Source organism: Ciconia boyciana, chromosome 3, assembly GCF_034638445.1.
Source record: "Ciconia boyciana chromosome 3, ASM3463844v1, whole genome shotgun sequence".
Taxonomy (NCBI): domain Eukaryota; kingdom Metazoa; phylum Chordata; class Aves; order Ciconiiformes; family Ciconiidae; genus Ciconia; species Ciconia boyciana.
In genome coordinates this window covers 6,708,783-6,722,304 of record NC_132936.1, presented here as the reverse complement: position 1 = coordinate 6,722,304, position 13,522 = coordinate 6,708,783, and the positions used below count along the sequence as shown (strand labels likewise).

General features: G+C 40.6%; 1 protein-coding gene across 3 annotated transcripts in view; it reads left to right on the top strand.

Moving 5' to 3' along the window:
• The window catches only part of CLIC5 (chloride intracellular channel 5), an 86,805-nt gene extending 76,722 nt beyond the window's left edge, over positions 1–10,083 (top strand). For all 3 annotated transcript variants that reach the window (XM_072857766.1, XM_072857764.1, XM_072857765.1), the window contains exons 5-6: positions 5,600–5,781; positions 8,074–10,083. In XM_072857766.1, coding sequence (XP_072713867.1) covers positions 5,600–5,781; positions 8,074–8,241 — 350 coding nt within the window. In that variant the 3' untranslated portion in view covers positions 8,242–10,083. The remainder of the gene's footprint in view (positions 1–5,599; positions 5,782–8,073) is intronic.
• Positions 10,084–13,522: the final 3,439 nt, after the last annotated feature.

Here is a 13,522-nt window from a genome sequence, read left to right as displayed (position 1 = left end):
ATTTGACTCACAGAAAATAGAGATGGAAATGACTGATGACGCTGGAAGTTTTATGGCCGATATTATTTAGGAGGTCAGATTAACTGATTATAATAGTCCCTTTTGGCTTTAAAAACTGCTGGAGAAATCCTAACCTCACTGAATTCAACAGCAAAACTTCCACGGGCTTTGATATAGCCAGAATTTCACCCTGAGTACCTAGTAATGAATCTTTGTCATCTGGCCCTCCCTTTGACTTGCAGGATTGCTCCATGCATTACATTTTCCAATGTTTTGTTCAGTTGTGGTATAAATACTTCAAGACACAAAGATTTCTCTTTGTCCCCTGGAAATAGTTGCACAGGCTAATAGTTTAAGGAAGTTGTTGCTTGAAGAGTTGAGTAACAGAGCCAAAGTCTGTTCTTGGTTGAACTGGAGTAAATATGGAATAGGTTGTTGACAATGCGAAGTTACTCCTCTTTTATGTCAGTGTAACCAAGAGCACAATTTTGCCAATTATTAACTTTTGTTACATTATTTGTATTTCTGTGCATGTCAGGATTTGTTAATCTCATTGTTCAACATCAAGTAACCTTTTGCTGAAAACAGAGCGTCATTGAGAATTAGGTATCATCAGCTAAATTGAACCTCACCCTGTGCATTTGACAGATGGTAATACATTCATTAAATGTTCTGTGGTTGCTTTGAGGTTGGAAAGTGCTATTTTTCTGGCTTCTAACTCAGGATTCTTAAGTAAAGTTGTATAAAAGCATAGTTTTGAAGGGAGAAGGAAAATCACAAAGAGCTTGTGAGGGTTTTTTTATTAATATTGTTGTTTACTACTGGGGGGATGACACGGCAAGACTGTGATTGCTGTAAGTTGTCTTTGGCTGCATAAGTAGCCCAGAGCAGAGTAGCGAAGGGTGAGAGAGATGGTTCCACCATGGATTTTGTATATACACAGGTAGAACTTCCTGGAATTTGAAGTTATATTAAATGCATCACTGTGGAGGCAACGTGATGCTGGTGCCTTTGTGCTTAGTGATTTCACTGTCCAGAAGAATGGTTTCCATGAGTTCAGACATTGCAGCTGTTGCAAGGGTAACCTGATGACAGGGCTCCTCTCGCAGAGCTGATCCCATTTGGGATCTCTGAATTCATACTGAAAGTCTGCAGGGTGGGGAAGCAATTGGAGGTAGAAATTTCAAAAGCAGCAGAGAGCCACATTCTCAGGCATAGTTCCACTTGGTGTTGTAATATTGAATCCTCCACCCTGACGTTACCAAGACAATGCAAGGCTGAGATTAGACACTTCAGGAGAAGTTCTCCACACAGCTGATTTAGGGGCCACCTAAACCAAGTGTAGAAGAGAAGACTCCACTGACTACAGAGGAAGCTCAAGGTGTTTAATTCAAATGTACTCCTTAATTTCCTCACTTCAAGGAAGATTAATCCCACCCATTGACTTGCAATGGAGCCTCAGCTGTTATCAGCAAACCTATTTAGTTATTTCATGATGTTTCCAAGAGGATAAGTTGCCAAGGGAATTAGCTGCTTAGCCACTTCTGAAATTCATTGTGGATAGTATGTTCACAAATGGGGAATTAGTAACTTTTTAGTTAGTCACATCTTTTTAAATGTCTTCATTTAGTCTGGTGCTGTGACTGGTATTCACAAGACCCCTGCCCTGGTGAGTGCGCACATTCCCCTATGTTCTCAGTGGAGACAATGTATAGAGTTATCCAGATTTTCACAAAATAGCCATAGTATGGGAGGTTTAGAATTAAATCTTTCTTCTGCTGGATTTGCTCAGTAATATGAACCCAGACAACTCTTTCCTCAGCAAGAGTCCCAAAACCTTTGGAGCCATAGGATTTTCTGAGAAGGTTATTTCTTGGTCTCTATTCATGTTTTTTCACCTTTCACATAATGCTTAAATATCAACCAGATAAGAGAGAAAATGAGAGGTAGTTTTTCTGACTTTTAGCTGTGGTGTCAGCCTTCAGTCGTGATCCACTGAATGTTGAGTCATTTGTGGAAAGTGAAACAGTTCAACCCTGAAAGGGTTGTCAAGCATTGGAACAGGCTGCCCAGGGAAGTGGTTGAGTCGCCATCCCTGGAGGTATTTACAAGACGTTTGGATGAGGTGCTTAGGGACATGGTGTAGTGGTGGTCTTGGTAGTGTTAGGTTTACGGTTGGACTCTATGATCTTAAAGGTCTTTTCCAACCTATACGATTCTGTGATTCTGTGAACAAGAGAACCATACAAATTCCCTGGTACTCCACTGGTGGAGTGTAATCTGGCAGATCGGGGCTGACATCACATTGAAAAGGCGTTTGAAACTCAGTCTTCCACTTTCCAGGAAAATGCTCTCCCTATACCACTGGTAAAATCACAGCACTTCCCCCAGAATTTTTTGTAAGAAAGAAAACACTGACCTGCTTTTGATACCTCTCTCTTCTGGGGGGTCACTGGTGAATTCAAACATAAGGTGGGTTCTTCCACCCATGCCAGCATTAGACACTTGTCTCTCTCTGAGCTGTGGGGCTTAGAAGCCTCTTGCTTCAATATTTTTGAGATTCTTTTACACATCGTCCTACTTTGAGTGGGGATTTCCCTGAGCACCTTCTCAAGGAACCTAAGACTTCAGATCATATAGATGAATCTGAATATGTCAGGGCACCTAGGAATTAGGATTTGCAACATGGATATTTGTGGATAGATTTTAAAAAATTACTTAAAAAACATTGACAGGCTTTAAAAATCTGACCCTATGTACCTAAACTCCATTTGAAATGGCAATTTTAGGATCTTAATTCTCTTAGCTTTTCAAAATGTTGTTACTCTTCAGTTGGAAGAAAGACAGTTCTCCGTTGTTCACTACTCTTCTATTTTCATGGCTGTTATGAGAGACTTACCAGGATCAGAAGAGTTTTGATTAATTAAATGGGGTCATTGGAGTCACAAATAGCGGTCCAGTTCTTGACCATCAGGATATGAGATGGTCCTGACCTTGTGGCGATTTCACCGGGAAATCTCAGGATCCTGTGGGTTCCAGCAGACCCTGTGAAGTAGATCACAGATGCGTTGAACCCTGAACATATGCTTATTTCTGGCCTAAAGCTGTCGTATGCAAGCGCCAAGTATGAATTCAGATAGATGTTTTTCCCACTGTCACAAATAGGCTTCACTCCAGGCATTGTTTTTGAGACAGCCATGACGCACTTTGATATATCAATAAGAGCAAAAAAAACCCCAACCCTAATAAGTTCCAGAAAAGTTACATAAACACATCTCACCTGATGCTCCTGTCTTCGTACACACACTTAACTGTGGGCCATGGGGCCCATGGGGCCAGCACAAAGCATCTCATTTAGTACTGATACTGGAAATATTGCACAGATGACTCAGAGAACTGACGATCCTACTGGGTGAAAGGGATACTGGAAAACGCTCAGCGTTAAGCCAGTTCTCTAAAATCTGAATGCGCAAAATTGAATTAAATCGCAGTAATTCAATTCCATTGTCTCTAAATGAATTCATTGTAAGAGGACATAGTCTGAGGCTTACCAAGAGAAGGGGAACTGTCTATTCAACAGGTGTTATGGGTCAAACCAAAAAGAGATTGCTAAATCTTTTGAGTGTTGCCACATGAGGGTATATTACAAGCTATGCAGTTATTACCCTTCAGTAGAAGTTGTGTGGCGGAGCACAGCTGCAGACGATTAAAGACACCACTGCCAGGATTTGACAGCAGAATGTCAGTGTCAAAATTCAATTTGAATTGATTAAATAAGGGATGGCAACACTTTTGTTTTATGGATGGCAGCACTTCAGTCGCTTTAGATACTCTGCTTTCAGAAATAAAGTTCTTTCCCTCCCTGCTATGTTTGTTGGGGTGTTTTCAGTTGGATCGCAGTCATTTCTCCAGTCAATCAATTAAGCCAGGATTTGCCACTGTGTCTAAGAGTCAGCCACAAAAGAGCTGGTGTGGTTCCCTGGTGCTTGGCCAAGAGGCTTCAGTGGGAGCAAGACATCAGGCAGCTTAATCTGACTTCCACCACTGGCACAAGGTTTAATGGATGTTAGGGCAGCAGAGAAATCATGTTCTGTGGTGTTTGGCTCCTGCTCTCTCAATGACCCTGTACGCACCGCCTTTCTCTCCGTGCCAAAAACACAGGGGCGGCTGACAGCAGAGCCAGCGGAGCTACCTGTGCCAGCAAGCTGCTCTATGCAGGGTGATCGCTGCAGTCTTTTGAAGCTTGCGTTGTGCTCCAGAAAAATTTTTATCTCCACAGGCCTTGTAGTGCTACACCGCCTGAGTAACTTGACACATTGAGTAGTCTCCCCTAAGTTAAATGGCAGTAAGTTACTCAGAGATGTAAGATTTTACAGGATTAGGCCTCAAATGCTGACTCCAGGCCAGATCTGCAGCAGGTATAAATCACTGCAGGTAATTTTCACCAGCTGAAATTCTGGCCCTAAGCCCATGAGTCATGTTGTTATTTTTTCACATTGTAAATTCTTGCTGTTTCTTATTTATATTGCTTTAGCACTTTGGGGCACTTGTCAGGGGCCAGGACCCCATCATGCTTGTCACCCTTCGAACAGAGATGCAAAAGACCCTTCTTGCCCCAGAGTGTTTGCAGTTTAAATAACATGCAAACCTGCATACAGTCATTCAGCTTTCTGTAAGTGCATTATTGCAATCAAGTTTTTCTATTATCCTGCCAGTAAAGCATAAGAACACAAATTCTGTGCCCAGGTTGATATTTTAAAGTAACAAATTTGCACTCTGCTGTATATTATGTCTAATTGGCATTTTAAGCCTAGAATTTGTTGGAGCCAGCAGTAGTGTGGGACATGGTCTTTAGTAATGGCAGTGAGAGGTCCAAAGTCTCCTCGCCGTTGTGACAACCCATTTGAGACATAAGTGCACCTAAGTTGAACCTGAAGTGAGGGGAATCTTAACAGTGGCTGAATATCTCATCTCTTTTATGTAGTGTTGTATTTAATTATTGTTATATTACTTTCATTTCAGTTGTAGTGTATCTTCCAGCTCCGTAGAGCTGTGGTTAGCATCTCTGGAATTATTGCTATTGCCTTTAATTACTCTGGAAGGGGTTTAAAAGTAGTAAAACTACAACTTTTTAGAGGTGAAGTCACGCTAGAAAATTCCCCTTCATTACAGTCCTACCCGGCTGCTTAGGAAAATAATATAGTGGCGTACAGATCTCCAATTTACAGTGTGATGGCCTCAACAGACTAGAAGAATATCATAGGGTGTATATGTTTTATTGGTGCATCATACTGACAAGCTGTTCTTTCCTTCCATGATCTCTTTCACTGTTTTTCTTTTTTTTTTTTGTGCTAGTCAGGAGAAGACATGGCACAACAGTTTTCTGTGTCCCCTTTTTCCATCGCAGGATGAGCTTTACCCTCAGGCAGACCTTGCTGGGCTACTTTGTCATCAGATTGTGTAGGCATTGGAGCACAAATTAACAACAAAGAAATGGTTCTTGGCTTTTTTTGTGGTTATTACCATAGCCATTGACGATGAGTGTTTCTGAATAATTCTTACTCTGCCCTAATCACTTGTTTGTTGCTTTTTGGCAAAGCCCTTGAAAGAGGTTTGGTGAAAGCTCTGAAGAAGCTGGATGACTATCTGAGAACCCCTCTGCCAGAGGAGATTGATGCAGACAGCACTGAAGAGGAGAAAGTGTCTAAACGCAAGTTTCTGGATGGAGATGACCTGACTCTTGCTGACTGCAACCTTCTGCCCAAACTCCATGTTGTCAAGGTAAAGATATCATGCGATGGTCAAAGACGCCTTATCTGACAGTGAAGTGCCCTGCTCCAACAGCCGAGTGCCAAAGCCAACATGTATTTCAGCACAGATATCTTAAATCCTTGAAGAGCAGAGTTTGAAACACACTTTTGCTCCTCAGTATTTCCTATAGGTTAACTTAAGTAACTTTGTATTTAGTACACGGGGAAATTGTCCCATCACTAGTTAGTTGCAAAGACAATATTAAGATCTAGGTATCCCGACTCTTTATTTTTACCCTGCTGCAAGTAACAGCAGTCTTTCATATTAATTAGTTCCCATTATTCTTAAGAGAGATGTCAAAACTTTAGTCAGTTCCCACCCATTTGTAATTTAAGAGCCGCAGTCCATCTTTTTGGGGAATATTTGTTCCAGCTGGTATTTCACACAGAGAAGTTAACAAATCAAAGTCACTGCTGAGGTCTGGACCTCAGCAATGGTCATACAATGGTCGCTGGTATAGTGCAAAAGGTGTACATCATCTTGACTTCTAAATGTTGCATTTATTTAATTTATCAGATTACATGTTTCTTTAGAATAAAGCAAGTACCTGGCAGACCTTGGCAAGCAAGAAAGCTAAGAATTAAAGCCAAGTCATGCATTTAATATGACTCCATGAGCCAAAACATAAACTGAGCCTGGGAGCTGACTACACACATGCAAAAAAAAAAAAAAAAGGGTGCATAAGAAATATCCTCACAGGTTTAGCTTTCTTTGGCTCGTCTTCATTGGTGATGTTGGAGTCAGACAATGCAAAATGAATGTGTGGCCCCTTACTGGTTCCTGTCTCCTTGGGATGAAATGAAAGAAGTCAAAAGAGAATTAAAATCTTTCTCAGACAAGCATAGCCATAGGATAGTGCCTGAAAAGCATTATACAGATGGAAGAAAAGGGTAAATTATTTTTTCATTTGATGGAAGATGTGTGCTGGAAATTGTGAAAATCTTGACTTAAGTTGCCCAGCAGGTTTTGTCTTCCCCCTGTGTGTGTGAAGCATCATTGAAGGCAAGAATGCTTAATTAAATGCAGTTTAGGACAGGATTTGGACATGCATATACCAAGTGGATCCTGGCAATAAAAACAAATCACAGTCATTTCAGAGAATATGACTGTCCTAAGAAATCTGAGATGGAAAACAGCTCTACCATGTGCTTGAAAAATAAAGGGGAGCTCTATGGCACATATGTATGTAATTTATGCCCAGGAACGATTTTATACTGTCAGAAAAATTAGAGATTGGAAGCACTCATTAAATCAGCTAATCCATCCCTTCCTATCAGCTAGTTCATTCTGTCACCACAGGATTATTCTATATGGTATATTCTTACAGGAAAACTGAAATATCCCAATCCAGCAAGCTACTTAACCAACCAACTAGCTTTAAGCACAGATTAGTCCCATTGACTTCAATGGGACTATACAGGTGCTTAAAATTAAGTATGCACTTAACTATTTTCCTGAATAAGGGTCTGAGTGTTTTTAGACATCGAAAATTTCCCTTGATAGACAATTTCCTAGTCTAACAAGTCGTGAAATAACCATTTTATCCCCCAGTTTATCCTAATACTCCTGTTTCTAATGTCTGCTAAATCATCTTGGTTTCTCAATCATGGTACCCATACCACCCTGAATATTTCCTTTGCGTGAACATGGATACAGCCTTCCAACAGCTGTAGGTGGTTACATCCTCTGACATCATTGGCCAGGCAAAATATATTACATATATTAAAAATATAGTATATATAAAATATGTTAAATATATATTACGTTAAATATAAATATAATAATTAAATATGTTAAACATAAATATAATAATTAATATTAAAAAGATGTTATGTATTTATTGTTACTAATGACTTTCCCTTCAACCTATCTTCCTTTTTATGATTCAGCTAATCAGCTCTTTCTTATTTGGCAGCTCAGCTTTAAGAAGTGATGTACATAAGACTGGTAAAAACCACCAAACACCAATATGGTAAAATTAATGAACTTCAGGTTCATTATGGTGAACCTTCAGGTTCAATATGGTGATAGTTGCCAGGCCATTGCAGTAGAGTGTCCTTAGGCCAAGTAGCATCCTTGCAAGATGGGGCACAACCAATGGTCACTTTTCAGGCTTTTATAGTATAAGACCCTGATTCTCCAAGCGTTTCTCTCCTTTGCTATTAATTATATGACAAGAAAGAGTAAGAAGCTCTCTAAAAAGGAATCTGGAGATATATGACCAGCAGAATGCTTTTTTTCCCTCTTTTATCTTTGGTTTAGATTGTTGCAAAGAAATACCGCAACTTTGAGTTCCCAACAGAGATGACGGGGCTGTGGCGGTACCTGAATAATGCGTATGCCAGGGATGAATTCACCAACACCTGTGCGGCAGACAAAGAAATCGAGCAAGCCTACGCAGACGTGGCCAAGCGGCTCAGCAAGTCCTAACTGACCTCAGCAGTGGCTCAGTATTCCCTTTTACAGACTCTTCTCCTTGTTGCCTTAAGATATACTTTATCATTATGCTATCTGGTTGGCATCCCTATGACTTCACCTGTTCAAGTGTATTGGCCAGGGACAAATCTGCTTCTCCCTGGAGAAAAGAGGAGGCAGCTATAGTGTGGGGGTTGGAGACCCTTTGAAATCCGAACCTAAGATCTAGCTCAACTAGTATTATTCGCAATCAGTATTGGAAATAAGTCCACTTTACTAGTTTCTTGTTTCATTTTGGGGTATATCACCACCTGTATTCTTTGGAGTTTTGAAAATAGGATATTAGCTGAAACGTCAAGTAAGAGAGGAACACATAGAACTGGTTCTTCTGTAGGTTATTTCAAGGACGCTTTTTTCCCCAGTGCTATTGTGATCCTTGAGGCAGGAGCAAAATATGAGGGGGGGAGATGGGGGGGAAGGAGTTTGACCCTAAAGGAGAAATGCTCTTAGGAGTTATATTTAAAAAAACTCTCTGAATGCATATTCTGTCGTAGCAGCCCCAAGAGTTTATAGGGTATTTATTTTTAACTTGGTGCAAGAGGGGGAAGCCTGAGTGAATATGTCAGACTTGCAGATGATACTTTGCATAAAATTTGCATGATGTTGTTGGATCTGAATGTTTAAAGAGAAAGAGAGTGAATGAGCAATTGAGCAGGCAGCCCTTGGAAGAGCGGGGCTGGTGCCAAAATGCCCAGTGGATCTGCTAGTTGGTAGAGACACTCAGACAGAGCAATAACGGGGGCAGCATCTTGGCTCCAGCAAATAGAGGGAATTGGCACAGCTAACCAAACCACGTAGGATATTGTCGTCCTGACTGTATGGTTGCCAGTTCCTTTATAATTGCTATCTTGGGAAACTTGGATAGGCAGGAGAAAGCTGTCGCTGCACACGAATTCCAAGCAGGGGAAGTGCTTTCTTCACGTTGGGCTCCAGATGGGTCACTTTCAAGCACTCATCATCTCACCCCAGGAGAAGTTTGCTCTGAGAGCCTCAAAGAGGGCATGCTAAAACAGAGAGAGGCACATTTCCAGCCAGAAATTCGGCAAGTATGCTAGCAGAAATCTATGCGTGATGCCTTAGTCCCGCTCCTTCAGGGTTTACTGATCCAGGTTACATGATTCTGAATTAGGATTGTTTTCTAAAACTGAATATTTTGTTCTACCGGTAGCGTCTGCCTGACACAATCTGCTTTATACTAGTGATTATTTGCACATTACTTTAGCAAATTCAGAATGACAGCTCTTTTGCATGAAACTCATGTGCCCTGATATGTACAACAGTGCACATGGCTCTTGATTTTCAGTTTGGGACGATTTATCATTGTTTTCAAAGATAAAATAAAGCTGAGCTGTAACCCGATGTAGCCGTCCTTCTAATCAGAGCTGCAGAGAGCTGCAGTGATTTGAGAGGAACCCCAAGCTGGTGAGCTGTGACCGAGGGGAACCTTGCAGCAGGCTTGTTTGCAGCCAGAGAGCTGGAGGACTGGAGACAGCATCGAAAGCCAGCCTCTGCCATGTGATGCTGATGACAATCTGAAGCCATCTTGTTGCTTTGGTGGGATTATTCCACTTTTCACACTAACCCAGCTGGGAGCAGAATGTTGCTCGTTGACTGTGAAGATAGTTTGTGGTTGCCTATTGTTTCACATGCAATGGTCAATTTGTTCTGAACTTTCCAAAGCCTTGGAAGAAAATCCAGAACTCCCAAGTCTTCCCCTAGAACGGGCTATTTTAACAACGGCTAGGCTGGAGGGCAAAGGCTCGCACTCTTTAAAATATTGCTGAGAAATCAGCTGGCTCAGAGAACACTAATAGCAGCCAGAAAAATCTAATGAGATTAGAAGTGTCTGCGCAAGCACATGTGGCTTGTTAAAAACATTTCTTCATGAGATTGGAGTTATTTGTGTTTGGTTTTTGTTTTTTTTTTTTTTTTTAAATTAAGGCAATTATTTATTTATTTCTTTTAATTGACTCAGTCCTTTCCATCTGTCTTTCTGGTTTTGTTTTCACTCAGCACGCTGGTCAAGATGGCTCTGTCTGTTTAGAAAAGTGTTATTAGCAATGCTCTGCAAATTCATTTCTAGTGAAAAGTCTTCTGTTTGATTAATGGTCACTGGGATTTTTTTACTTTCAGTATGATTTGGACTTTCAGTACGATTTGGCTAGGAGCATGCCGATCAACAGAATCTACATTTTTCTCAGTTGTCTTTTTCCAGGTTTGTACTTCAATTAGTGCCTTTGCTTAATCACAGTTGCAGTGAATCTTTGAATGAAGACGCAGAGGCTGATGCAGATTCTTGCTCTGTGCTTATTATATTTAGCTCCTTAAAGAAGATTGTCCAAACATGCAGCAGATCTCAGGCAGGGTGGGTGAACCAGTTCAGGGTCTGTCATGATTTCTTCTGTCTCTGTGAATCTTCACCAATTTGCTGAATCCCGTGGTTCTGAAATGTTCTAATATGTCTTCAGTTTTGCTAGAAGAGGGCCAAAACAGAGCTGATCTCAATGACTTCAAATTTCATCTGTTTTTAAAAAATTATGTTTAAAAACAGTTGGGCTTATACCAAAAAGAAAACGAGCTTTTTGTAAGATGATTTGCATGTTCTTAAAATCTTTTTAGGATTTCATTATAAAACCTGAAAATCCCCAAGGTACCTTCCTTTTAATTAATAATAAAAAAATCCTTGAATGTCTTCATTTTTTCTAATAACACTGCCAAAAAATCTAGATATATTGTATTGATGGATATGAGAAAAAATAAGAGGAAAATTAAACAGTTTTCAGCTACCATGCCCATTCTGTCTGAATTAAAGTCTCACTCTGCATCCTAACTTTGCATCTTACTCATAGCTCTATTATAGGCTGATCCAAGATTATGGACAGGTTCAGGCATTCCCTGACCTTTGTCTGGGTTTGAAATCCAAGCTCATGTTTTCAGATCTGTAACTTTTGCTCACCTTTGTGCTTTTTGGCTTTAGCCATAGTCAGAAGCAGGAAATACTGGAAATCCTACATAGAAAAGTGTTTTGCTAAAATTTTTGAGCTCAGTTCTCAAGACTGAGGATCCATGACCAGTGAGATTTTAAAGGGCTCCAGACTCCTTTAGGCAGGGTATTTTTGGTGACCTTCCATTGTATTATGAATTAGAAGTAATAAATATTAATCATACAGGATTGTATATCTACATTGGCAAGGCAGCATTTCTGAAAAGAATCTAAGTGACAAGACAGACATTGCAGATTTACAATAACTTTGTTCATAAATTTTTTGCAAGATGTAAAGAAAGACATAGTGCAGAGGGGGAAGAAGCCAACAATGTGGATTTAATCATCTACATTTCAGAAATGCAGACCAAATGTCTGTAAAGATGTCCATTTCATCCAAACATTTCTTAGATATTTATTTCAAAGCTCCCTGTTCAGTCAATCCAACACTCCATTCATATTGGAACTAATATTGATTTTTCTTCTATTAGCAGTGGTATGGGAGTGTTAGAGGATCCCGTATATTAGTTACTGTTATTTTCTGTTAGACTATTTGAATTGCCAAGGGGTCATCTCGCTGTGCAGGTAAGACTAAAGAAGTATCTGTGTCAAGACTATTTAAACGAGGGCTTCTGACAAACATTTTTTCCAATAGAAAGAATCACATAATGATATTGCTTTCCCAGGAGTAGCGTGGAATATAGAGGTACAGGTTACAAGCTCTTCTCCTATGTTTGCATCAGCTAAAAAGCCACTGCCAGGGAGGAATGACAGTCTATATCACAAAGAAGCTAGACATTTTTTTTCCTACAAGAAAAGTTCAGCTGAATTGTATTTATTGCTGTTGCATAGCATTTATTTTGAATATGTATTTATTTTTTTTGAACCCCTAGCCACCTTTCCTCCTCTCTCGTCCCTGCTGAAAGTCAACTCCAAGCTAACCATAACCATTCTGCCATGTCCTCAGTGCTAACTAGCAGGCTACTCATGGATGGGCACACGGGGGAGCGTGTTGTAGCATAACCCCTCAGTCTTGTGGGATGAAGCAAAGAGAGCCCCCTTTCTGCATTGGCCGAGTTTCCTGATTAGCTGAGTTTAAGGTATTGCAAACATTTAAGCAGTGGAAATCCCACTTATGTAAAGCCCCAGAAGCACATGGAAACATTCACTTTTTAAAATGACTTGATGTTTTAAAGAAAAAAAATGCCCCCCAAGTCTTGTGCCCTCCTTCACGTATATTCTTTTAAGCATCAGGAAGTTTGCATTTGTTTATTATTCTGCTAGATATATTCATGATTCTTGAATTGCTTTTGATATTAAGAAATATTTTTTCAGTAAGATTTTGCCTTTCTGCTGGATCTTTCATCTCTTCATTAATTTTGATGTCTGCAATGACCTAGTAATTCCAGAGGAGGCAGGAAAGCTGTGAGGCTTATACTTGTTGAGAAGTTGAAGGAGGTAATGGTTTTTTTGGAGAAAACAGTATTAAAAGCATTTCCAAAAAATGTGTCTTTTCATCTGGGATACTTTAACCAAGAGTGATAGACTGTTTAGTCTGGACTGTGATTTTCAGGACAGACCTGAGCAACCCACCATGTTTAAGGAGGCTTTGCCTAGGGGTTTCCCCAGGATACATAGAGGTGTTCCCTCTGAGTCACAGAATTTCCCATTTCCTTGGTCAGGAAGGATCTGCTGGTTTGTATTGGCACTGAACTATGACAGCCCACTAACTCAGTGCTAGGCAGCGCAAATAGGGGTCCCGTTCCCTTCTCTTCCCTTCTAGCTCATGTGCAGGGAAAGCAGAAAGCATTAATCTGTTTTATTTCCTTGCCCCACATCCCAAGCAACACTCCAGCCCTAGGAAAGCACAGGAACCCCATCCAATGCTGGTTTTCAAAGCTTGATCAGTTCGTGTTTTAATGTTTGACCTAAAGGTCTGAAGAGCCTTGTGTAACTCCTCAGGCAATCACCACACAGTATTACAGGACTCCGCAGCATCTCAGAGACCGCAGCAATCATGTTATTCCCCTGTTGCCCCAAATCATTCCCCTTTCACCATTTATTGGAGAGATGCTAAAGCTGAAAATACTCCAGAGGATGCACTTGAATGTGATGTATTTTGAGCTGTGCTCATCAACTAACGAGCTCTGAATGATGACATTGTCGCAGCTCAGCAGGTTGTGCCTCTGCTGCCAAACGGACAACCCATCGCCTGTTGGAGTAGCAGCGCTCGGGTGGGAAACGCCGAAGCTG